Source organism: Pseudophryne corroboree, chromosome 2 (assembly GCF_028390025.1).
Source record: "Pseudophryne corroboree isolate aPseCor3 chromosome 2, aPseCor3.hap2, whole genome shotgun sequence".
NCBI classification, from domain to species: Eukaryota; Metazoa; Chordata; class Amphibia; order Anura; family Myobatrachidae; genus Pseudophryne; species Pseudophryne corroboree.
The window spans coordinates 954,945,993-954,971,426 of NC_086445.1; the positions used below are offsets into that span (position 1 = coordinate 954,945,993).

Sequence of the window (25,434 nt, forward strand, 5' to 3'; positions counted from 1 at the left end):
ATGACAGATGCATAGTGTAGATGGGAGTTGGGCGTTTTTACTAGATGAGATAGATTTATAAAATAGGTATGTTAATAATGGTTTGTAGAGGTGAGTAAGTTTATTGGTTAAAAACCAGTAGCATATATGAACAAAGTACAAATAATAAATAAGCAGGTGCGCGACCAACAGCAGCAGGTAAGAGGAAGGTCAATTCCTCAAAACTAAGCAATAGAGAAAAGGATATGTATACCAGCGCTGGCTGAACAGATTAATCAGTTAAAATAAATTAAAATAATAAGGATGGTTTGCTCTATGTAAAAAGGTAACAATTTATTAGCATAACATATGCAACAAATCTAAAAGGAAGGAATTCCTGTTGCCACAAGGTGGCGATAAAACTTAGATATATCTTATCTGGATAAAGTTTCATAGATTTCACATTCTCCTGTATTAGAATTGTCCATTCCTAAAGGCTAGGACAGCCTCCCTTTGTGCATTCACTGTAATGGGTAAATAATTACCAGATCCCCACCTTGGTAAGCATCAGCGTTGGAACAAGTCCATTTGTAGCTGTAGGGGTAGAGTAGACCGATTTGATGATAGGGTCCAGTGATGGGAGAGGAGTCCAAATTGTGCCGAAGGATGACACGGCTTTGCCGTGCCGGTTTGGAGAATGAAGTCCAGATAGGTAGAGTAAGCTCAACGCGTTTCACTGGTATAATCCAGCTTCCTCAGGAGGGATGTACTCAGTGAGAAGAACTACTATGTAATTCTACCCCCTGGCATGGGTGGCACTGCCGGGCACCCCCTCCTAAGGCTGGTGCCCCTGGCAAGTGCCATCCTGGCCAATAGGAAGATACACCCCCTGGATGACAGATGCATAGTGTAGATGGGAGTTGGGCGTTTTTACTAGACGAGATAGATTTATAAAATAGGCATGTTAATAATGGTTTGTAGAGGCGAGTAAGTTTTTATTGGTTAAAAACCAGTAGCATATTAGAGATGAGCGCCTGAAATTTTTCGGGTTTTGGTTTTGGGTTCGGTTCCGCGGCCGTGTTTTGGGTTCGAACGCGTTTTTGCAAAACCTCACCGAATTTTTTTTGTCGGATTCGGGTGTGTTTTGGATTCGGGTGTTTTTTTCAAAAAACACTAAAAAACAGCTTAAATCATAGAATTTGGGGGTCATTTTGATCCCAAAGTATTATTAACCTCAAAAACCATAATTTACACTCATTTTCAGTCTATTCTGAATACCTCACACCTCACAATATTATTTTTAGTCCTAAAATTTGCACCGAGGTCGCTGTGCGAGTAAGATAAGCGACCCTAGTGGCCGACACAAACACCGGGCCCATCTAGGAGTGGCACTGCAGTGTCACGCAGAATGTCCCTTCCAAAAAACCCTCCCCAAACAGCACATGACGCAAAGAAAAAAAGAGGCGCAATGAGGTAGCTGTGTGAGTAAGATTAGCGACCCTAGTGGCCGACACAAACACCGGGCCCATCTAGGAGTGGCACTGCAGTGTCACGCAGGATGTCCCTTCCAAAAAACCCTCCCCAAACAGCACATGACGCAAAGAAAAAAAGAGGCGCAATGAGGTAGCTGTGTGAGTAAGATTAGCGACCCTAGTGGCCGACACAAACACCGGGCCCATTTAGGAGTGGCACTGCAGTGTCACGCAGGATGTCCCTTCCAAAAAACCCTCCCCAATCAGCACATGATGCAAAGAAAAAGAAAAGAAAAAAAGAGGTGCAAGATGGAATTGTCCTTGGGCCCTCCCACCCACCCTTATGTTGTATAAACAAAACAGGACATGCACACTTTAACCAACCCATCATTTCAGTGACAGGGTCTGCCACACGACTGTGACTGATATGACGGGTTGGTTTGGACCCCCCCCAAAAAAGCAATTAATCTCTCCTTGCACAAACTGGCTCTACAGAGGCAAGATGTCCACCTCATCATCACCCTCCGATATATCATCGTGTACATCCCCCTCCTCACAGATTATCAATTCGTCCCCACTGGAATCCACCATCTCAGCTCCCTGTGTACTTTGTGGAGGCAATTGCTGCTGGTCAATGTCTCCGCGGAGGAATTGATTATAATTCATTTTAATGAACATCATCTTCTCCACATTTTCTGGATGTAACCTCGTACGCCGATTGCTGACAAGGTGAGCGGCGGCACTAAACACTCTTTCGGAGTACACACTTGTGGGAGGGCAACTTAGGTAGAATAAAGCCAGTTTGTGCAAGGGCCTCCAAATTGCCTCTTTTTCCTGCCAGTATAAGTACGGACTGTGTGACGTGCCTACTTGGATGCGGTCACTCATATAATCCTCCACCATTCTATCAATGTTGAGAGAATCATATGCAGTGACAGTAGACGACATGTCCGTAATCGTTGTCAGGTCCTTCAGTCCGGACCAGATGTCAGCATCAGCAGTCGCTCCAGACTGCCCTGCATCACCGCCAGCGGGTGGGCTCGGAATTCTGAGCCTTTTCCTCGCACCCCCAGTTGCGGGAGAATGTGAAGGAGGAGATGTTGACAGGTCGCGTTCCGCTTGACTTGACAATTTTGTCACCAGCAGGTCTTTCAACCCCAGCAGACTTGTGTCTGCCGGAAAGAGAGATCCAAGGTAGGCTTTAAATCTAGGATCGAGCACGGTGGCCAAAATGTAGTGCTCTGATTTCAACAGATTGACCACCCGTGAATCCTTGTTAAGCGAATTAAGGGCTCCATCCACAAGTCCCACATGCCTAGCGGAATCGCTCCATGTTAGCTCCTCCTTCAATGTCTCCAGCTTCTTCTGCAAAAGCCTGATGAGGGGAATGACCTGACTCAGGCTAGCAGTGTCTGAACTGACTTCACGTGTGGCAAGTTCAAAGGGCATCAGAACCTTGCACAACGTTGAAATCATTCTCCACTGCGCCTGAGACAGGTGCATTCCACCTACTATATCGTGCTCAATTGTATAGGCTTGAATGGCCTTTTGCTGCTCCTCCAACCTCTGAAGCATATAGAGGGTTGAATTCCACCTCGTTACCACTTCTTGCTTCAGATGATGGCAGGGCAGGTTCAGTAGTTTTTGGTGGTGCTCCAGTCTTCTGTACGTGGTGCCTGTACGCCGAAAGTGTCCCGCAATTCTTCTGGCCACCGACAGCATCTCTTGCACGCCCCTGTCGTTTTTTAAAAAATTCTGCACCACCAAATTCAAGGTATGTGCAAAACATGGGACGTGCTGGAATTTGCCCATATTTAATGCACACACAATATTGCTGGCGTTGTCCGATGCCACAAATCCACAGGAGAGTCCAATTGGTGTAAGCCATTCCGCGATGATCTTCCTCAGTTGCCGTAAGAGGTTTTCAGCTGTGTGCGTATTCTGGAAAGCGGTGATACAAAGCGTAGCCTGCCTAGGAAAGAGTTGGCGTTTGCGAGATGCTGCTACTGGTGCCGCCGCTGCTGTTCTTGCGGCGGGAGTCCATACATCTACCCAGTGGGCTGTCACAGTCATATAGTCCTGACCCTGCCCTGCTCCACTTGTCCACATGTCCGTGGTTAAGTGGACATTGGGTACAACTGCATTTTTTAGGAGACTGGTGAGTCTTTTTCTGACGTCCGTGTACATTCTCGGTATCGCCTGCCTAGAGAAGTGGAACCTAGATGGTATTTGGTAACGGGGGCACACTGCCTCAATAAATTGTCTAGTTCCCTGTGAACTAACGGCGGATACCGGACGCACGTCTAACACCAACATAGTTGTCAAGGCCTCAGTTATCCGCTTTGCAGCAGGATGACTGCTGTGATATTTCATCTTCCTCGCAAAGGACTGTTGAACAGTCAATTGCTTACTGGAAGTAGTACAAGTGGGCTTACGACTTCCCCTCTGGGCTGACCATCGACTCCCAGCAGCAACAACAGCAGCGCCAGCAGCAGTAGGCGTTACATGCAAGGATGCATCGGAGGAATCCCAGGCAGGAGAGGAATCGTCAGAATTGCCAGTGACATGGCCTGCAGGACTATTGGCATTCCTGGGGAAGGAGGAAATTGACACTGAGGGAGTTGGTGGGGTGGTTTGCGTGAGCTTGGTTACAAGAGGAAGGGATTTACTGGTCAGTGGACTGCTTCCGCTGTCACCCAAAGTTTTTGAACTTGTCACCGACTTATTATGAATGCGCTGCAGGTGACGTATAAGGGAGGATGTTCCGAGGTGGTTAACGTCCTTACCCCTACTTATTACAGCTTGACAAAGGGAACACACGGCTTGACACCTGTTGTCCGCATTTCTGGTGAAATACCTCCACACCGAAGAGCTGATTTTTTTGGTATTTTCACCTGGCATGTCAACGGCCATATTCCTCCCACGGACAACAGGTGTCTCCCCGGGTGCCTGACTTAAACAAACCACCTCACCATCAGAATCCTCCTGGTCAATTTCCTCCCCAGCGCCAGCAACACCCATATCCTCCTCATCCTGGTGTACTTCAACACTGACATCTTCAATCTGACTATCAGGAACTGGACTGCAGGTGCTCCTTCCAGCACTTGCAGGGGGTGTGCAAATGGTGGAAGGCGCATGCTCTTCACGTCCAGTGTTGGGAAGGTCAGGCATCGCAACCGACACAATTGGACTCTCCTTGTGGATTTGGGATTTCGAAGAATGCACAGTTCTTTGCTGTGCTGCTTTTGCCAGCTTGAGTCTTTTAATTTTTCTAGCGAGAGGCTGAGTGCTTCCATCCTCATGTGAAGCTGAACCACTAGCCATGAACATAGGCCAGGGCCTCAGCCGTTCCTTGCCACTCCGTGTCGTAAATGGCATATTGGCAAGTATACGCTTCTCCTCCGACAATTTTATTTTAGGTTTTGGAGTCCTTTTTTTTCTGATATTTGGTGTTTTGGATTTGACATGCTCTGTACTCTGGCATCGGCCTTGGCAGACGACGTTGCTGGCATTTCATCGTCTCGGCCATGACTAGTGGCTGCTGCTTCAGCACGAGGTGGAAGTGGATCTTGATCTTTCCCTAATTTTGGAACCTCAACATTTTTGTTCTCCATATTTTAATAGGCACAACTAAAAGGCACCTCAGGTAAACAATGGAGATGGATACTAGTATACAATTATGGACTGCCTGCCGAGTGCAGACACAGAGGTAGCCACTGCCGTGAACTACCGTACTGTACTGTGTCTGCTGCTAATATAGACTGGTTGATAAAGAGATGTCGTAGTAGTATGTATAAAGAAGAAAAAAAACCACGGTTAGGTGGTATATACAATTACGGATGGGCTGCCGAGTGCCGACACAGAGGTAGCCACAGCCGTGAACTACCGCACTGTACTGTGTCTGCTGCTAATATAGACTGGTTGATAAAGAGATGTCGTAGTAGTATGTATGTATGTATAAAGAAGAAAAAAAAACCACGGTTAGGTGGTATATACAATTATGGACGGGCTGCCGAGTGCCGACACAGAGGTAGCCACAGCCGTGAACTACCGCACTGTACTGTGTCTGCTGCTAATATATAGACTGGTTGATAAAGAGATAGTATACTCGTAACTAGTATGTATGTATAAAGAAAGAAAAAAAAAAACACGGTTAGGTGGTATATACAATTATGGACGGGCTGCCGAGTGCCGACACAGAGGTAGCCACAGCCGTGAACTATCGCACTGTACTGTGTCTGCTGCTAATATATAGACTGGTTGATAAAGAGATAGTATACTACTAATATTATATATACTGGTGGTCAGGTCACTGGTCACTAGTCACACTGGCAGTGGCACTCCTGCAGCAAAAGTGTGCACTGTTTAATTTTAATATAATATTATGTACTCCTGGCTCCTGCTATAACCTATAACTGGCACTGCAGTGCTCCCCAGTCTCCCCCACAATTATAAGCTGTGTGAGCTGAGCACAGTCAGATATATATATACACATTGATGCAGCACACTGGGCTGAGCAGTGCACACAGATATGGTATGTGACTGAGTCACTGTGTGTATCGTTTTTTTCAGGCAGAGAACGGATATATTAAATAAAACAAACAACTGCACTGTCTGGTGGTCACTGTGGTCGTCAGCCACTAAACTCTGCACTCTCTTCTACAGTATCACAGCCTCAGGTCAATCTCTCTCTCTCTCTCTCAACCCTAATCTAAATGGAGAGGACGCCAGCCACGTCCTCTCCCTATCTCAATGCACGTGTGAAAATGGCGGCGACGCGCGGCTCCTTATATAGAATCCGAGCCTCGCGAGAATCCGACAGCGTCATGATGACGTTCGGGCGCGCTCGGGTTAACCGAGCAAGGCGGGAAGATCCGAGTCGCTCGGATCCGTGTAAAAAAAGCTGAAGTTCGGGCGGGTTCGGATTCCGAGGAACCGAACCCGCTCATCTCTATAGCATATATGAACAAACAAGAAGAGTTGATATGCACACAATGACTGTTTGAAATCTGCTTTGCAGTGGCATTCTGGATAGATTCTAGTGACAAGGTTTTTCTGAATGTTATGTATGTAATTTATTTTTCACATTCTTCCCCACTTATTACAGACCCTGAGGTTTGAGATCGAAACCTGGCCATGCAGGCACACATTCTGGCCCTGCTGGACAATGTCCAGAATTTATTACAGTTATTTAGATTGTTAAAATCATTAGGTTTGTATTTTTTGTTGCTTCAAAAAGACAACTTTCAAAAAACAGCTATTGTGTGGTGTTTAATAAACATAACCTTCCTTTTTTTATGTCAATTTACAGTGTTTGATCACTTAATTGTTCAGAAACATTTCAAATCCTTAGGGTAATTGTTTAAGTACATTTATTGAACCAAACCATTATGCGATTGTTTGCACACTTGCAATTACAATGCACATGTACAAGCTCCATGATGCAGGCAGATCAATTCACAACTATGCGAACACCGCTTCTGTACAATGTCAAATAGTATACACCGCCTTTGTGCACTGCTGCACATTGTGCATTTGTACGTAAAATAGCATTTTTCTTGTTCACACACACGTGCATTCCGTTTGTGCACTTGTGTACAAACGCATAGAACAGCGATCAGATCTGAATTAGGCCCTTTGTCTATTCAGTGACTGTTATAGGATTACACATGCTCAATGTAGTGATTGCAACTAAGCGGTCTTGTGGCACCTGAGTCAATATACCAGCAATTCTTTAATTGTGCCTATACAATGCTTGGTCTCATTTGTCAGCTGTTTGACCTTAGTATTTATTTTAATAAAGCTTAATCAGAGGGAGAGAGTGTCCAGGAGGTGAATTCGTAAGTAATCAGTAAGTCAGTGTCTTGCAGAAGTCAGATATGTTTAGGGCAGTGGTTTGAGTCACGGCACCCTACAGCATCAGCATTTTTTTCATAACACCCTTAGGATAAGTTTTTTTTTTTTCCAATCAATAAAAAGTAAATAGTGCCAGTCATCCCTAGCTGCAGTTGTAGTGGTGTACAGAGTTGCTCTTCTGATTGCCCACATGTTTTATGATTGGCAGCTACTAGCACTGGTTTTGCCTCATGTTGACCATACATAATTTAATTTGGTTCTAAACCACCAACTTGAGGCACCCCAGCAAGAGCCGCCGGGCACCCCAGAGTGCCTAGGCACACAGTTTGGGAACCACTGGTTTATGGTATGGAATAAATCACACAGAGCCAGAAGAGTGCATTAAGGACTTGTTTAAGTATTTGATTATACAAATGGGATTTGTGGGATGAAGTATGTTGGGAATCAATGTATTGATAAAGGAAATCCACATATAGGACTACAAAACATTGCTATTACAGTACATATAATGCTGTAACACTTACAGAAATGATCACAATTTTTATGCTAAACCTCAATAAGTAATGACAGCTCTCTAGTTTAATAAAATCACATTTACAGATCAGAAAAAAAAAAAAAAAAAAAAAAAAGCAAGCACACAGAACCAGGATACTGTCTGTACGGACACTCCGGTGATTGTTACAAGCCAGTTATACTGAGAATCTGTAAGAAAGTAACATTATCACAATATTATAGAGGCAGGTTTTATCCTCAGAAATAACTATTCTAATATGTGTGCAACTACAGGGCTACAGTGAACTTGCACTGGGCTGAGCACAGGGGGGGGGGGGGGGCAAATCTGGGAAGTAATGCATTGACATATTGTAAATATACAATAAGAAACATGTCTGTATAATGTTGTACATACAGTACAGTCAAGGTAAATGTAGATCCCTTTTTTCAAGGCTTTTTCTAAATGGTATGATAAAAATTTAGGGAATAATTCAATTCAGCACAAAGTTTGGCTGTGCACATTACAGTATTTTCTGGTTGCTAACCATTGATAATTTTCTAATGCACCTCTATGGTGTATAGGGAAAGATGAATAACATAGGGCCTTCACATGAATGTTGCACTTTGTGTTGTTGATCAGGCTTAATGGTGGAATCAATCATATGAATTATATAAGATAATATACAATTCTATTTATTTTTAATAAAATACTCAAATACACAACAACTAAAACACAATTAGCTTAAACAGATTGCGACTTTCTCCAATGGGTGATCCATTATGTGCATTACCATTTGTATTTTATTTATATCCATAGAAGCACCAGATGGTCCCGGGAATACTGGAGTCAAAACAGCAGCCTCTGGATAGACAGTCCATGGAGCTGATGTTGGGATATCCGCAGTCTTTCCTCAGCTCGTGGCTCACAGAGCATCCTGCACACAACAGGAAACACAGCAATGTCATCAGAGGGTATTGCACTACACACAGATGGTCAGTGTCAGAACCCTCCCTACCCAATAACACCGACCCCCCTCCCCCGTTGCTGTACCACTTACAGCCAAAGGACTGACAGTCTTCTGACAATTTGTTACCCTGTGTCTCAGGTGCTGAACAAGTACTGCAAGTTCCACTGAGCAGAGCAAGAATTCTACAATGGTTCAGGGTACAGGTGTATGTGTTACTGTGAGGGTGAGTGGAGGTGTGTGAGTATGAGTATGTGTGGGTGAGCATGAGTGCATGTGTGGTTAAGTGTGATCTTGCCTGTGCACATAAGTAATGTATTAAACTGATAACATTTGCATACCCACCATGAACAATTACAAGAACAGCTTTATGAAATATCGGCAATGTATTTTCAATTTTATTGTCAGCAAGTCAGAGTTTGAACAAAACTTCTCTACATACTTATCAGCTGATTCTGAGTAATAAGCAATTCAGGCTGCATTGTGTCTGACTACAGAAGGAGATCTGCATCTACTGTATTTTCAGAGTCTCCTGCATCTATGTGACAGCACCGGCCCCTATACATCCACGTGTGACAGTAGCACCATCACTATTACCAGCCCTACTCTTGGTGCAAGTTATCAGTGTGAAGTCACCTGGATCTCAGTGTATGCTTAGCCCTGGATAGGTCACAATTCCGTCTCCCCATCCACAGCACACGTATCCCATATGTGAGGGCTCCTGTACCCACCCAGTGTCACTCATTTAGGAGATGTGGCTCAGTCATGAATGACTCAGAAGCAGTAGTGTGTTTGCTCATTAGACATATATGGGCAGTACAAAATACAGCTGTCGCTGCTTGTACTATATACTCTACCTGTGTTTTTGGGGTAAAAACACCATTTAGCACCAGGAACACTTGAATCAAAGCAGCATCTTCTGGAATAGCATTCCTGAGCGCTTATCCCGGGAAATCCACAATCTTCACGCTCTTTGATGTCCACACTACATTGCTGTTTATCTGGATGGAGCAGAGCACACAACATCAGGACAATAGGAAATCTTACAATGCATGACAAGAAAGTTAGGAGCTCTACTGCAGGTACTCTAACCCTTGACGGTGCCAAATACATCATTGCCAACACTGCAAACATGTCCCATATATAGAACACACTGTTACCCGAGATCACCCTCTGGAAATCATCAGTTTGCAAGTATGATTGAGTGGGCAGTGATTACTCTCCATGTCCACCCATTTGTGTGACATCAAAAGAAAGAGCATAACAGTTTAAATGGGCATACACTGTATAATTATCTGGTAGACAATCTGTCCAGTCTGGTTGGAATGAAAATCTATTAATGTATCAACTATTTTTCTTAAACACTGGAAAAAGGAGAAAAAAAATGTCAGACAAGATGGTTAAACCAAATATTCAACCAATTTGTTTTGTCCATTATCCAGTGTTTGGAATGAATATCGGATAATGTATAAGAGCAAATTACAATCAACCATTTACTCCAAACCAGCCAGATTAGACAGATGGTCTTCCAGATAATTGTATAGTGTATACCTAGCTTTACTGATGGATCTATGTACCTGGAATGCTACTATCTTTACTACTAGTGCACATCATGACTGAAAGCTCCCATCACTTATTTACTGTATGTTACTACTTAGATGTGAGAGAGTCATGTAGTATTAGGAGACAAAATAATGTCCATCACATACTGTACTGTGTAATGCTTGTGGTTCCCAGTAAACAGATACAAAGCATTCTTTAAAAAAAATTTGGGATGTGAGATTTCAAATTTACTCGGTTCTTAACACCAAAATTGAGAGTTCAGTTTTATCCCAATTTTACTTAATGGCTATCCTAAACCCGTGACATCCGAGAACCAATAAGATACCATTTTTAGAGCCAGGAAAATTTGGGTAAATCCAAACCTGCACATCTCTTCTAAAAATAGTGATCAACATCCACTCCCAGTCTTTTTTTTATTGTGATTGTACTTTACCACTTTATGCTAGCTTAACTACCAATAATAACACGGACACAACTGAATTGGATTTAAAGGTCATTAATATTTATAAATTGGGATGACCCTATTCATAAAGGGATGGCAAGGAAGGCACTACCTTAACCAGCTCCTGTCAATTAGAACTTATAACATAGCAGAGACTGAAATGCCCCATCTATAAATATGCATAACCTGCACCGAGAGGGTCTCACCACCCTTTGCTGTGGCACAGTGCAGATGCTCTTGCAGTGAAGTGCCCATAGTCCCCCCCCCCACAAGGGCAGGACACACCTGCCATCCTTCAAAAGGGTAAGTGCCCTGCAATGACCTCTTATGCCACACGTAACTGCTGGACAGAAGCGCCTTTCCACCACCGCCAGGTTCTAAGAACCACTACATCCCATTGTAAGAAATGCAGCCTGCCACCCTGAATGAAAAGCAAGGATCCAACCGCGTAAAACTAATCCAAACAGGAAAAGACTCCCTTAAGAAAAACTAAGCACTAACAATGGATGCCTAACCGAACCACCACCTATGGACAATACAAATTATGATTCAGTAAAATGTATCTTCATCCTGGCCTTGTTTATGGCAGTAAAATCACCGAACCCCTGCAGACAAACCTAGGTATTATGTCTGACCACACCAGAAAAACCTCAGGCCAATGAAGATGTATTTTCCCCAAATCCACCTTGATCTTCAGTATAAGGAGAATGCCCTTAACTTGGCCAACATCATTACCACCAAGGTATACGATCAACACATCAGAATGCTGCTCTCGCTGAAAAAGTAAATCTAATAAAGCCTGACCACTTAACACCTAACCCCTAACCATCTAAGCCCCCCCCCCCTGACCACTAAACAACTCAGACTCTTCTAGCAAGGGGGTGATGCTCAGCCCATAAGACATTATGGCACACCACCCAAATCTGTTCAGAAGAAATAGCTAGGTGCTGTAAAAAAAAAGCACAACATAGCTGCGAGACACCACACCCACAAGTTTGTGTACCAAAGTTAATAAAATAACAGAACTGTTAGTGAAGGAGAAAACTTAACCACCTGTGGACCTTAAGGTTGAGCCAATTTTAATAAGTCCCCACTCAGGAAAAATTAAACCTAACTTGAAATGCTTCCCATTCCTGCCATGCTGCTAAATGTCTGAAGGGTTGCAGGTGCCAAATCCACTGTGCCTGATTGATAATCTGGCAGACAATGCTAACAAGTCAATCTCAGGGTCTCTGCCCCGGGGCCAACTCGCAAAATCTCAAAGTTAAAATGCAACATGGCAGCCACAATTCTGTTGTCAACCCTGGGCATGTGCCTAGCAATAAAATGATTAAAGCACAGTCATTTCAAAACTAGGAACCTCAGCAGATACAAAGCCTGTGGGAAAGAGGAGCACCGGTTAACCACATGACCTACTCCCAAATTGTCACAACAGAAAACGATTGAGTTGTTAAACAAATTAGCAGCACACAACTCCACTGCTACAATTATTGGAAACCACTCCAACAAAAGCAAATGCGCTGTAAACCCCCAAGAGACCAGGCCACAACACACCACTCACCCTGAAAGAAAGCTCCATAACCTGTAGACCCTGCTGCATTGGTGAATAGCTGCAGGTAGGAGCTAGAGACAGGCCAGAAGGGCCATAACAATTCCAAATTAAAATCCTCCAAGAAGGAAGACCAAAGTTCTCAGGTCATCCTTAATCTCCTGTGACAAGCAAATTGTGTGATGTGGCCCAGACACTCCCACCGTGGCCCTCTTCAGTTTGAGGCAAAAACCCCTCCCCATTGGGATCGACATGCACAGTTCAAGGAGCCCAAGCAGCCCGACTGCCTTTACTCAAACATTCATCTATTTGACCCAAAAGCTTACCAACCTCATCTGCGGGAATGCAGCAGCAAACCGCTGCCGTATCCACCTCAATTCCTAGATAAGAAACAATATGTAGGGCCCGTTGTCTTATCATGGGCAACTGGAATGCCTAAAGCCTGAAACAGTGCGCCTGTTGAAGACAGTAAATCCTGGCAAACCTTACTATCTCTTGAACCTATGAAAAGAAAATCGTCCAAATAGTGGACGATGCCTGCATGTCTGGAGCCAGCAAGGATACACCAATGTAAGTAAGTGCTAAACATCTCAAAATAGGCACAAGAGATAGAACAGCCCATGGGCAAACATTTGTCAATGTAGAAACACCCACCTAACTAAAAAATCATAACTGTAAAAGAATCAGAGTGAATTGGGAGGAGGCATAAAGCAGATTCACCATCTAACTTTGCCAAAAGAGCCCCTAAACAAAACACTATCAACTCTAAGGCCTCAAACAACTGGTAACGGACCCTACAAAATTCCTTGTGGATTGAGTCATTAACAGACCCCCGTGTGGTTTAGACAGATGCTGGATTAAAAGGAATTTGCCTGGGACCTTCTTAGGCACCACCCCAAAAGGAGATATGCACAAGCCAGGCATTTGTTTTCCATGTAAAAGGGCTGCTTGTGCGACCCAATTTTACTTTTCACCTCCACCTTCTGCCTATCCACATGGGGCAATTCCCTCACAGACCTTAAAATCCTGAGTGAAACAACTTGAACCGTGTCAGGAATGGGCAAATGGAAGCCAAAACCATCTTACAAAAATTTGGCATCCACCTGATTGGGATAACAGTGCAACCATTTTTTCCCTGTTGGTCACATCCAGCCAAACCTCGACATCCTTGAAACACAAAAGGTAATTGTGACAGTACGGTCCCATACGAAAGCACTCACCGCTTTCACGTCCCATCTCCTGCGCACAGAATGGAGGGTCAGGTCACACGAGGCCTGACCACATAGGGGATTCCCGCTTACAGTCAGTAACCGCCTGTTACCGACTCCACCCACTGCGTTGGGGGCGGGTTTATGCTGCCACCACCAAACTCCTAACCTGCTGTGGCGTTTGGAACCACGGTTCTGCTCTGTATGTGCTGACGCACTGCCTTACCACACCTGTGTGGTGTTGACGAATCCCCACTAGCCACTTGCTAGGCCTCTACCGGTAGCTGGCGGAAGGCGGAACTTGGAGACGTTCGGTGCTTCCCTGGACAGCCGGAGGACGGGGCTATGTTTGGCATAACCCTGTAGGTCACAAGATGAAGCAATCTTCTTGAGGCAGATGTTTATTTGCTCAATAATAGCCTTAAAAAGACTCATCCCTATTGCTAGGGGCAACAGCATACAGCAAGATGTTCCAGCAGAATAAAGATGGTACAACTACAATCTGGAGGCACGCAGGCCTCCTTTTTATGTCAATTTTCCACACCGTACCACAGGGGGGTAAGCCCTTCCTGTCTTCTCCAACCAATCAGTTTATCGCACAAAATATAAATAAATTAAATTTTACAAGGATGTCAGTAAGTGCAAAAAAGCCATTTCCTTTTTCCTGCCACACACAAAGTTTTGTATAATTTAAACTCCAATTCCTACCACCTGGGAGGTTACACTTCACCATTGATACATTTAACACAGCTTTAAATATGGTTTGTATTGGATTTACCAAACAAATATTCTTCCTTCCTGCATCTACCATTCAGGATTCGTATATCAATTAAATCAGCTACATGAAACAAACAGGTTCCAAGCCCATAGACTTTATCTATGGGATAAGGAGATCCCACGTGATTAGCATATTTCTCTAAGGAACTTGCACATCAAAAGGTATTGTCATACACACCTCTGCTAGGACAGGGCCATTAGCATGCCACTTCCTATTTCCAGAGGATAAGAGACAGTAGCGCAAGTTTATCCCAGTTGCCCGGAGGCAAGAAAAATATTGGTGCCTTCCCCCCCCTCTATATCATCCGTGAGCCAATAAGATGCCGTTTTGAGATCAGAGTAACAGAGTAAAACCAAACCAGCTCATCTCTAATTATAACTATACGAAGCTACTACAAAACTGTTGCAACTGGGCAGATTTATGTAGGGGTCCAACCACACACTACATAGATCTGCTCAGTCACTCACAATGCTGATTATTTCTCTGACAATTAATTTGCAAGTGTCATACCCAGGATTAGAACCCACAACATATTACACTGGAAGCATACACCTTACTGATGGAGATATCTGCTCTTGCATAAGTAGTATGAGAATTCTAGCTATATGAAGTTACTTGTAATTGTCCGAGAAATAATGTCATATAGTTAGAATTCTAATGCTTCCTTTATAGGGGAAATAGCTTCATCAGTAAGGTGTCTGCTTCCAGTGTATCTATAATAAAGAGGGCGTGATTTGTAAGGTGTAGTGACTAGTGTGGAAGTCGGCTACGGAAGAGATACCAGCTGCTGTCAATTAACTTAATGGATTAATGTCGCTGAACACACGGAACAAGAGGAGAGGTGCCCCCCTTCAAAGCAGGAGCCCGGCGGCAGCTGACTCCGTTGCCTCCCACAGTTCTGCCTCTGATAAGAGGATTATTCAGACAGCTATAGTAAGTGCATTTGTCCCTTTAAAATACAGGTGACCACATCTCAAATACAAATACATTTAAACATGCATTCCTGCAATTGTGCACAGAGCACTACATATGACATGCCAACACATCACTAAACATACTTTAAATAACTGGTGCCTAGCACCCACAATACATTTAAAGATGGCGACTAGCACCAGTGCACAGTTTAAAAGTGGCGCGAAGTGCCCATTGTCCTCCTAATGGCGCCGGGCACTAGGGGTTAACCCCCTTCAGTGCTGCGGCCGCCATTACACGTGTGGCTGGTTAGTCTCTCCGGCCACAGTAATATTGTATTACCATCTTTATTTCACCAAAATTTATCATAATCTCTACAAACTTCATTTTTCAAGAACATCTTGTTAATCAAAAATATATATTTCATGACATTCTTATGCTCGTCTGGTCTGATCTCCAAATAGCAAGCAGAAGAAACTAAGAAACATCTTAACCAATGGTGAAATATCCAAAAGGCATTTTCACCTACCTCCCCTGCCTTCTCAGCCTTCTCTAACCCCTTTCTCATTTCATCCGTAATGGCCAACATCCATGTATTTTCCTTACCTAATTTTTTCCTTCATCCTCTTCCTCAAACCCCTGGTTACCGCTGTGTTGGTACAATTAACCATCTCCAAAAATGGTGACTCCATGAGAACAGCTGCCTTTTTTTGGCTCCTTGACCCCGCCAACCTTCTTTGCAACCCCACACGCAACTAACTTTGCCAACTTGTGCAGGTGCTTGGGGGAATCTGATCCATCGCTACTAACAGAGGAATCAGATAAGGAGCTAACCGAAGATGCAGCAAAAACTTCATGCTCACCAGATCCTGAAGGGCCGGCAGTTCCAAACGTGTCAGTCAACTGTGCAGTTGCAGGAATGAAATCCACCCTTTCCACCGGAATAGTCTCCATGTGTTGTATTGAACCTTCGCTTGCTGGAGTAGGAGGCACCGGAGACAAGTCACTGGAACTACAGAAACAAACAGGTATTAAATTACCAACCACTCCAGCAAGGCCTCTAGAGAAAAAACAGGAGTAGGCCACAATGTTGCTCCAACGGAAATTGCCCCATGTGAAGTTGGAACCGGACTAAGTTATACTAAATGACCTCACACCATGCTGACCGGAGGGAGGCAAGAGGGTATAGGCCCACCCTGACTGAAGGTTGGAAACCACGGCTCCAGCGGTACATATCCGTCTTGCCAAGGGTACCCATAGGGCCCAGTCTACTGTGCTAGGGAATAAAACTGCTGCCAATATGGCATCTGGCTGAAATGAGATGTTCGCAAAGTATTTAGCATGAGCCCACCATCCCCAAGACACTAGGAGTGGCAAAAATTCTGAGCAAGCTGAGGACTAGACGGATTGCACTACTTGTGGGGTAGAAACTATAGAAGGCAACCCCTGGGTGACAACTCGAGCTAACAGCATCTGTAAATATTGGTGGCCCTTGCTGCTGCAAAAGCCTGCAAGCCTAGCGACCCCAGTGCTAAACTCCCACTTGACATACCCCTAAAAGATGCAAAGGCTGCTGGCTGCCCTAGCAGAGAAACATTAGCCAACATGGCATCCTGAACAAGAATTGGCAGCAATGTATTGATATATGCAGCAGGTGGCTCCATAATCACATCTAATATAGAACCAGCAGTCTGCTGTGCACCATGTGCCGGCATGCTGTCCCCTAACATGGCAGGTGCAGGGTCACCAGAAGTTAACCCTGTTATGGGGCCTGATATCGCCATCTCTCTGCTGCCCTGGGTTGACTCCTGGCTGCGAAGTCCTAATCCCTCCATGTCCTGGAATGCACCCTCGCCTCTGTATGCTCCAGGCGTGGGGCCTGTGACCTCTGCAAAAAGGCCTGGGAGCTCGGCGCCTGCACCCCCACACTACTAGTGCTAAATGCAGTTGGCAATGCCCAGTCCCCCCCCCCAGCACTTGCAGCCTCCATGGTGCTCCTGCTGACTACAAAACGCACACAGCCATGCAGCGTGCTTGATGTAGCTGGAGTGGGAGGTGCTGATGGAGCAGGCTGATCCTCAGTGGGCAGGCTGCCTCAGCAAGATACCGTGGGGCTGGAGCTTGTCTGCGAGGATGGGGAATAATGGAGGGAGGGCAACAATGCGGTAAGAAATGGGAAAAAGGGGAAAAAAAACCCAGTCTGAAAAATAGAGGGGGAGGGGGGAGGAGGAGAAAGAATGAATGGAAGGTGAAGAAGAAAGAATAGATGGAATAAATAAGGTATAGAGCAGAAAGTAGGGAAGCTAGAAGAAAGTATGTGAGCAAGAGCTATGCAAGGTAAATGGAGAGATACAGATACTGTAGTACTCAGCCTTCCAAGATGAACAAGAGTTATATTAATATTTAAATTCCCTTTATATTAGAGATGAGCGGGTTCGGTTTCTCTGAAACCGAACCCGCACGAACTTCATGTTTTTTTTACGGGTCCGAGCAGACTCGGATCCTCCCGCCTTGCTCGGTTAACCCGAGCGCGCCCGAACGTCATCATGACGCTGTCGGATTCTCGCGAGACTCGGATTCTATATAAGGAGCCGCGCGTCGCCGCCATTTTCACACGTGCATTGAGATTGATAGGGAGAGGACGTGGCTGGCGTCCTCTCCATTAGAAATTAGATTAGAAGAGAGAGAGAGATTGTGCAGAGTCTGACAGAGTTTACCACAGTGACCAGTGCAGTTGTTGTTAGTTAACTTTTATTTATTTTAATATAATATATCCGTTCTCTGCTATATCCGTTCTCTGCCTGAAAAAAAACGATACACAGCAGCAGCCAGTCACACAGTGTGACTCAGTCTGTGTGCACTCAGCTCAGCCCAGTGTGCTGCACATCAATGTATAAAAGGCAAAGCTTATAATAATTGTGGGGGAGACTGGGGAGCACTGCAGGTTGTTATAGCAGGAGCCCCCAGGAGTACATAATATTATATTAATTTAAAATTAAACAGTGCACACTTTTGCTGCAGGAGTGCCACTGCCAGTGTGACTAGTGGTGACCAGTGCCTGACCACCAGTATAGTAGTATATTGTTGTATGTATTGTATACTATCTCTTTATCAACCAGTCTATATTAGCAGCAGACACAGTACAGTGCGGTAGTTCACGGCTGTGGCTACCTCCGTGTCGGCAGTCGGAACTCGGCAGGCAGTCCGTCCATCCATAATTGTATTACAATATATACCACCTAACCGTGGTATTTTTTTTTCTTTCTTTATACCGTCGTCATAGTGTCATACTAGTTGTTACGAGTATACTACTATCTCTTTATCAACCAGTGTACAGTGCGGTAGTTCACGGCTGTGGCTACCTCTGTGTCGGCAGTCGGCAGGCAGTCCGTCCATCCATAATTGTATTATTATTATAATATATACCACCTAACCGTGGTTTTTTTTTCATTCTTTATACCGTCGTCATAGTGTCATACTAGTTGTTACGAGTATACTACTATCTCTTTATCAACCAGTGTACAGTGCGGTAGTTCACGGCTGTGGCTACCTCTGTGTCGGCAGTCGGCAGGCAGTCCGTCCATCCATAATTGTATTATTATTATAATATATACCACCTAACTGTGGTATTTTTTTTTCTCTCTTTATACCGTCGTCATAGTGTCATACTAGTTGTTACGAGTATACTACTATCTCTTTATCAACCAGTGTACAGTGCGGTAGTTCACGGCTGTGGCTACCTCTGTGTCGGCAGTCGGCAGGCAGTCCGTCCATCCATAATTGTATTATTATTATAATATATACCACCTAACCGTGGTTTTTTTATACCACCTAACCGTGGCAGTCCGTCCATAATTGTATACTAGTATCCAATCCATCTCCATTGTTTACCTGAGGTGCCTTTTAGTTGTGCCTATTAAAATATGGAGAACAAAAATGTTGAGGTTCCAAAATTAGGGAAAGATCAAGATCCACTTCCACCTCGTGCTGAAGCTGCTGCCACTAGTCATGGCCGAGACGATGAAATGCCAGCAACGTCGTCTGCCAAGGCCGATGCCCAATGTCATAGTACAGAGCATGTCAAATCCAAAACACCAAATATCAGAAAAAAAAGGACTCCAAAACCTAAAATAAAATTGTCGGAGGAGAAGCGTAAACTTGCCAATATGCCATTTACCACACGGAGTGGCAAGGAACGGCTGAGGCCCTGGCCTATGTTCATGGCTAGTGGTTCAGCTTCACATGAGGATGGAAGCACTCAGCCTCTCGCTAGAAAACTGAAAAGACTCAAGCTGGCAAAAGCACCGCAAAGAACTGTGCGTTCTTTGAAATCCCAAATCCACAAGGAGAGTCCAATTGTGTCGTTTGCGATGCCTGACCTTCCCAACACTGGACGTGAAGAGCATGCGCCTTCCACTATTTGCATGCCCCCTGCAAGTGCTGGAAGGAGCACCCGCAGTCCAGTTCCTGATAGTCAGATTGAAGATGTCAGTGTTGAAGTACACCAGGATGAGGAGGATATGGGTGTTGCTGGCGCTGGGGAGGAAATTGACCAGGAGGATTCTGATGGTGAGGTGGTTTGTTTAAGTCAGGCACCCGGGGAGACACCTGTTGTCCGTGGGAGGAATATGGCCGTTGACATGCCAGGTGAAAATACCAAAAAAATCAGCTCTTCGGTGTGGAGGTATTTCACCAGAAATGCGGACAACAGGTGTCAAGCCGTGTGTTCCCTTTGTCAAGCTGTAATAAGTAGGGGTAAGGACGTTAACCACCTCGGAACATCCTCCCTTATACGTCACCTGCAGCGCATTCATAATAAGTCAGTGACAAGTTCAAAAACTTTGGGTGACAGCGGAAGCAGTCCACTGACCAGTAAATCCCTTCCTCTTGTAACCAAGCTCACGCAAACCACCCCACCAACTCCCTCAGTGTCAATTTCCTCCTTCCCCAGGAATGCCAATAGTCCTGCAGGCCATGTCACTGGCAAGTCTGACGAGTCCTCTCCTGCCTGTGATTCCTCCGATGCATCCTTGCGTGTAACGCCTACTGCTGCTGGCGCTGCTGTTGTTGCCGCTGGGAGTCGATGGTCATCCCAGAGGGGAAGTCGTAAGCCCACTTGTACTACTTCCAGTAAGCAATTGACTGTTCAACAGTCCTTTGCGAGGAAGATGAAATATCACAGCAGTCATCCTACTGCAAAGCGGATAACTGAGTCCTTGACAACTATGTTGGTGTTAGACGTGCGTCCGGTATCCGCCGTTAGTTCACAGGGAACTAGACAATTTATTGAGGCAGTGTGCCCCCGTTACCAAATACCATCTAGGTTCCACTTCTCTAGGCAGGCGATACCGAGAATGTACACGGACGTCAGAAAAAGACTCACCAGTCTCCTAAAAAATGCAGTTGTACCCAATGTCCACTTAACCACGGACATGTGGACAAGTGGAGCAGGGCAGGGTCAGGACTATATGACTGTGACAGCCCACTGGGTAGATGTATGGACTCCCGCCGCAAGAACAGCAGCGGCGGCACCAGTAGCAGCATCTCGCAAACGCCAGCTCTTTCCTAGGCAGGCTACGCTTTGTATCACCGCTTTCCAGAATACGCACACAGCTGAAAACCTCTTACGGCAACTGAGGAAGATCATCGCGGAATGGCTTACCCCAATTGGACTCTCCTGTGGATTTGTGGCATCGGACAACGCCAGCAATATTGTGTGTGCATTAAATATGGGCAAATTCCAGCACGTCCCATGTTTTGCACATACCTTGAATTTGGTGGTGCAGAATTTTTTAAAAAACGACAGGGGCGTGCAAGAGATGCTGTCGGTGGCCAGAAAAATTGCGGGACACTTTCGGCGTACAGGCACCACGTACAGAAGACTGGAGCACCACCAAAAACTACTGAACCTGCCCTGCCATCATCTGAAGCAAGAAGTGGTAACGAGGTGGAATTCAACCCTCTATATGCTTCAGAGGTTGGAGGAGCAGCAAAAGGCCATTCAAGCCTATACAATTGAGCACGATATAGGAGATGGAATGCACCTGTCTCAAGTGCAGTGGAGAATGATTTCAACGTTGTGCAAGGTTCTGATGCCCTTTGAACTTGCCACACGTGAAGTCAGTTCAGACACTGCCAGCCTGAGTCAGGTCATTCCCCTCATCAGGCTTTTGCAGAAGAAGCTGGAGGCATTGAAGAAGGAGCTAACACGGAGCGATTCCGCTAGGCATGTGGGACTTGTGGATGCAGCCCTTAATTCGCTTAACAAGGATTCACGGGTGGTCAATCTGTTGAAATCAGAGCACTACATTTTGGCCACCGTGCTCGATCCTAGATTTAAAGCCTACCTTGGATCTCTCTTTCCGGCAGACACAGGTCTGCTGGGGTTGAAAGACCTGCTGGTGACAAAATTGTCAAGTCAAGCGGAACGCGACCTGTCAACATCTCCTCCTTCACATTCTCCCGCAACTGGGGGTGCGAGGAAAAGGCTCAGAATTCCGAGCCCACCCGCTGGCGGTGATGCAGGGCAGTCTGGAGCGACTGCTGATGCCGACATCTGGTCCGGACTGAAGGACCTGACAACGATTACGGACATGTCGTCTACTGTCACTGCATATGATTCTCTCAACATTGATAGAATGGTGGAGGATTATATGAGTGACCGCATCCAAGTAGGCACGTCACACAGTCCGTACTTATACTGGCAGGAAAAAGAGGCAATTTGGAGGCCCTTGCACAAACTGGCTTTATTCTACCTAAGTTGCCCTCCCACAAGTGTGTACTCCGAAAGAGTGTTTAGTGCCGCCACTCACCTTGTCAGCAATCGGCGTACGAGGTTACATCCAGAAAATGTGGAGAAGATGATGTTCATTAAAATGAATTATAATCAATTCCTCCGCGGAGACATTGACCAGCAGCAATTGCCTCCACAAAGTACACAGGGAGCTGAGATGGTGGATTCCAGTGGGGACGAATTGATAATCTGTGAGGAGGGGGATGTACACTGTGATATATCGGAGGGTGAAGATGAGGTGGACATCTTGCCTCTGTAGAGCCAGTTTGTGCAAGGAGAGATTAATTGCTTCTTTTTTGGGGGGGGTCCAAACCAACCCGTCATATCAGTCACAGTCGTGTGGCAGACCCTGTCACTGAAATGATGGGTTGGTTAAAGTGTGCATGTCCTGTTTTGTTTATACAACATAAGGGTGGGTGGGAGGGCCCAAGGATAATTCCATCTTGCACCTCTTTTTTCTTTTCTTTTTCTTTGCATCATGTGCTGATTGGGGAGGGTTTTTTGGAAGGGACATCCTGCGTGACACTGCAGTGCCACTCCTAGATGGGCCCGGTGTTTGTGTCGGCCACTAGGGTCGCTTATCTTTCTCACACAGTCAGCTACCTCATTGCGCCTCTTTTTTTCTTTGCGTCATGTGCTGTTTGGGGAGGGTTTTTTGGAAGGGACATCCTGCGTGACACTGCAGTGCCACTCCTAGATGGGCCCGGTGTTTGTGTCGGCCACTAGGGTCGCTTATCTTACTCACACAGCGACCTCGGTGCAAATTTTAGGACTAAAAATAATATTGTGAGGTGTGATGTGTTCAGAATAGGCTGAAAATGAGTGTAAATTATGTTTTTTGAGGTTAATAATACTTTGGGATCAAAATTACCCCCAAATTCTATGATTTAAGCTGTTTTTTAGGGTTTTTTGAAAAAAACACCCGAATCCAAAACACACCCGAATCCGACAAAAAAAATTCGGTGAGGTTTTGCCAAAACGCGGTCGAACCCAAAACACGGCCGCGGAACCGAACCCAAAACCAAAACCAAACCCGAAAAATTTCAGGCGCTCATCTCTACTTTATATACCCTATCACAACCACCCAATACTCCCTTATAGGCCAAAACTAGCTCACCACAAAAACAGAACTTGATCTGCCTAGCAACCAACTGACCTAAACTTAACCCATCACAAAAATGTAAGACTCAGTTTCACGCCTGTGCAACCCTCCCCTAATCTAGTTGCATGTAATTAGAATTGCCTGTTTTGGAGAGCTTTGTCAGTGAAGTATAGTTCATGGAGCATACATAGCCAAGTGCTTACTTATCACAAGGCAATTTAGCTCCTTTGGCCAAGTGATCATTTGGGTTCAGCTGTGTTAAAAATCACAAAGTATATATATATATATTTTTTTTAGGAACAGTTAATAGAACAGTTAAACCTTGAACAACTGATTGGAAATTTCCAATTAAACAATGGCATTTTCTTAAATACTGTCTGACCATGGCTAAGAATAAGGGATACACGAGAAACTCAAAAGGGCCCCATACACTACAACGATATGTCTGAGGCTGAAATTCAGAGGAGATTTCCCTTTAACTCTCCCGGGACTGGTTCCATATGATATGGTACATTTTGTATGCGATATATCATATGCGATCCCAGCCATACCTGCGGGAATAGACATAGGAGTGCAGCACTAACAATCTAGGGGAGCCAATCCAACCCTCACAGGAACGCGCATCGGATCGGAAACACATCCAAAATGCCTGATTTTACACGATATATCGGCCCAAATGCCCTAAATTGGCTGAAATCTGGCATTATCGTTCTAGTGTATGGGGCCCTTTAGAGCTATGGGCCTAATTCATGTTTGTGCACCATCAAATATATAATCAATAGCACTACATGGTCCAACTCTACCACTGCATTCTATACTCTACCTGTGATTTTGGGGTAAAAACACCATTTGGCCCCAGGAACACTCGAATCAAAGCAGCAGCCTCTGGAATAGCATTCCTCAGTGCTTATACCAGGAAATCCACAATCTTCACGCTCTTCGATATCCACACTACATTGCAGTTTATCTGGATGGAGCAGAGCACAAATCAGGACAACAGGAAATCTTACAATGCATGACAAGAAAGTTGGGAGCACTACTGCAGGTACTCTAACCCTTGACAGTGCCAAATACATAATTGCCAACACTGCAAACATGTCCCATATACATAGAACACACCATTACCAGAGATCACCCTCTGGAAATTATCAGTTTGCAACTATGCATGAGTTGGCAGGGATTACTCTCTATGGGGTATATTCAATTAGAGTCGGAAACTGCCATCTTGTCGGAAAGACGGCAGTTTGACTGGCATATGTCAATAGTGGTTCAGACCTATTCAATCCAGCCTAAATTTTTCCGACAAGTTGGGAAACCCAACTTACCGGAAAGCACGTGGATTGGCGGAATAGCATGTTTCTGTCGGAAAGGGGACCAAATCCAACAGGTTTTAGCCCCGTCTCCAACAATGACACTGATGGATCAGATTGGCACTGTCAGGACCGGGCCAAACCTGTCAGATTTGGCCCAGTGTCCATGCAGCTGCTGTGTGTCAGGGCAGTTATTGATTTTTTTTTTTCCCTAAAGAGAGTCTTAAATAAGCCCTAACATATACCTCACACCAACCGGCTTCCTTCCCCCTGCCACCCTGTGTGATACATCCTGTGCAGCAGGGTCCTGTGGGTCATGATACCCCCAGTGTCCATGTCAGCAGTCCCCGGGCAGCTCTCAGCAAGGCAGCTTCTGCTGCACAGGATGTATCACACAGGGCAGCAGGGGCGAAGGAAGCCGGATGGTGTGAGGTATGTTAGGGCTTATTTAAGTCTTTCTAAAATCAATAACAGCCCTGACATAGCAGCTGCACGGACGCCGGGCCACTTCTGACAGTCTGATTTGGCCACTCTGAATAGGGCTCGTCAGATCCATTCCGACAAATGCATGTCAGAATGGATCAGACTTTAATTAAATATACCCCAGCACTGCAAGTATGGCGGTTCGGTGTACCATAAGAAATTCCCAGCTGGTACACCGTACTGCCAGACTGTCCACCATACTGCATCCTGCTGGCTTCACTCTGTGAGGGGAGGAGAGCGCAGCACCTCTCCTGCCCCTCAATTCTCTGAGGCCCAGTCTCTCTCCAATGGTGGTTTGCTAGCCAATAAACTCACGGACTGGCAGCCACGGCTCCTGATTGGCTTACGGTCCGTGAGCTCCGATTGGCTAACGAACCGGTGCCTCATTTCATATGACCCCGCTGGAGTGTGAGAACGGGCATCAGAGAATTAAGGGACAGGAGAGGCACTGCGCTCTCCTCCCCTCACACAGAGGGAACAGCCAGCGGTAAGGGGTGGGGGTGAAATGAGAGCACCGTGTATCTGGCACTATTGGGGTCATATGTCTATCT

The 25,434-nt window shown here is 45.3% G+C and overlaps 1 protein-coding gene across 1 annotated transcript in view; it reads right to left on the bottom strand.

The window, feature by feature from the left end:
- The window catches only part of LOC135026993 (uncharacterized), a 176,625-nt gene that overhangs the window by 114,510 nt on the left and 36,681 nt on the right, over window positions 1-25,434 (bottom strand). Inside the window, exons 8-9 of the mRNA XM_063953671.1 lie at window positions 23,914-24,057; window positions 16,096-16,207 (exon numbers count right to left, since the gene is read on the bottom strand). Of these exons, the coding sequence (XP_063809741.1) occupies window positions 16,096-16,207; window positions 23,914-24,057 (256 nt within the window). The remainder of the gene's footprint in view (window positions 1-16,095; window positions 16,208-23,913; window positions 24,058-25,434) is intronic.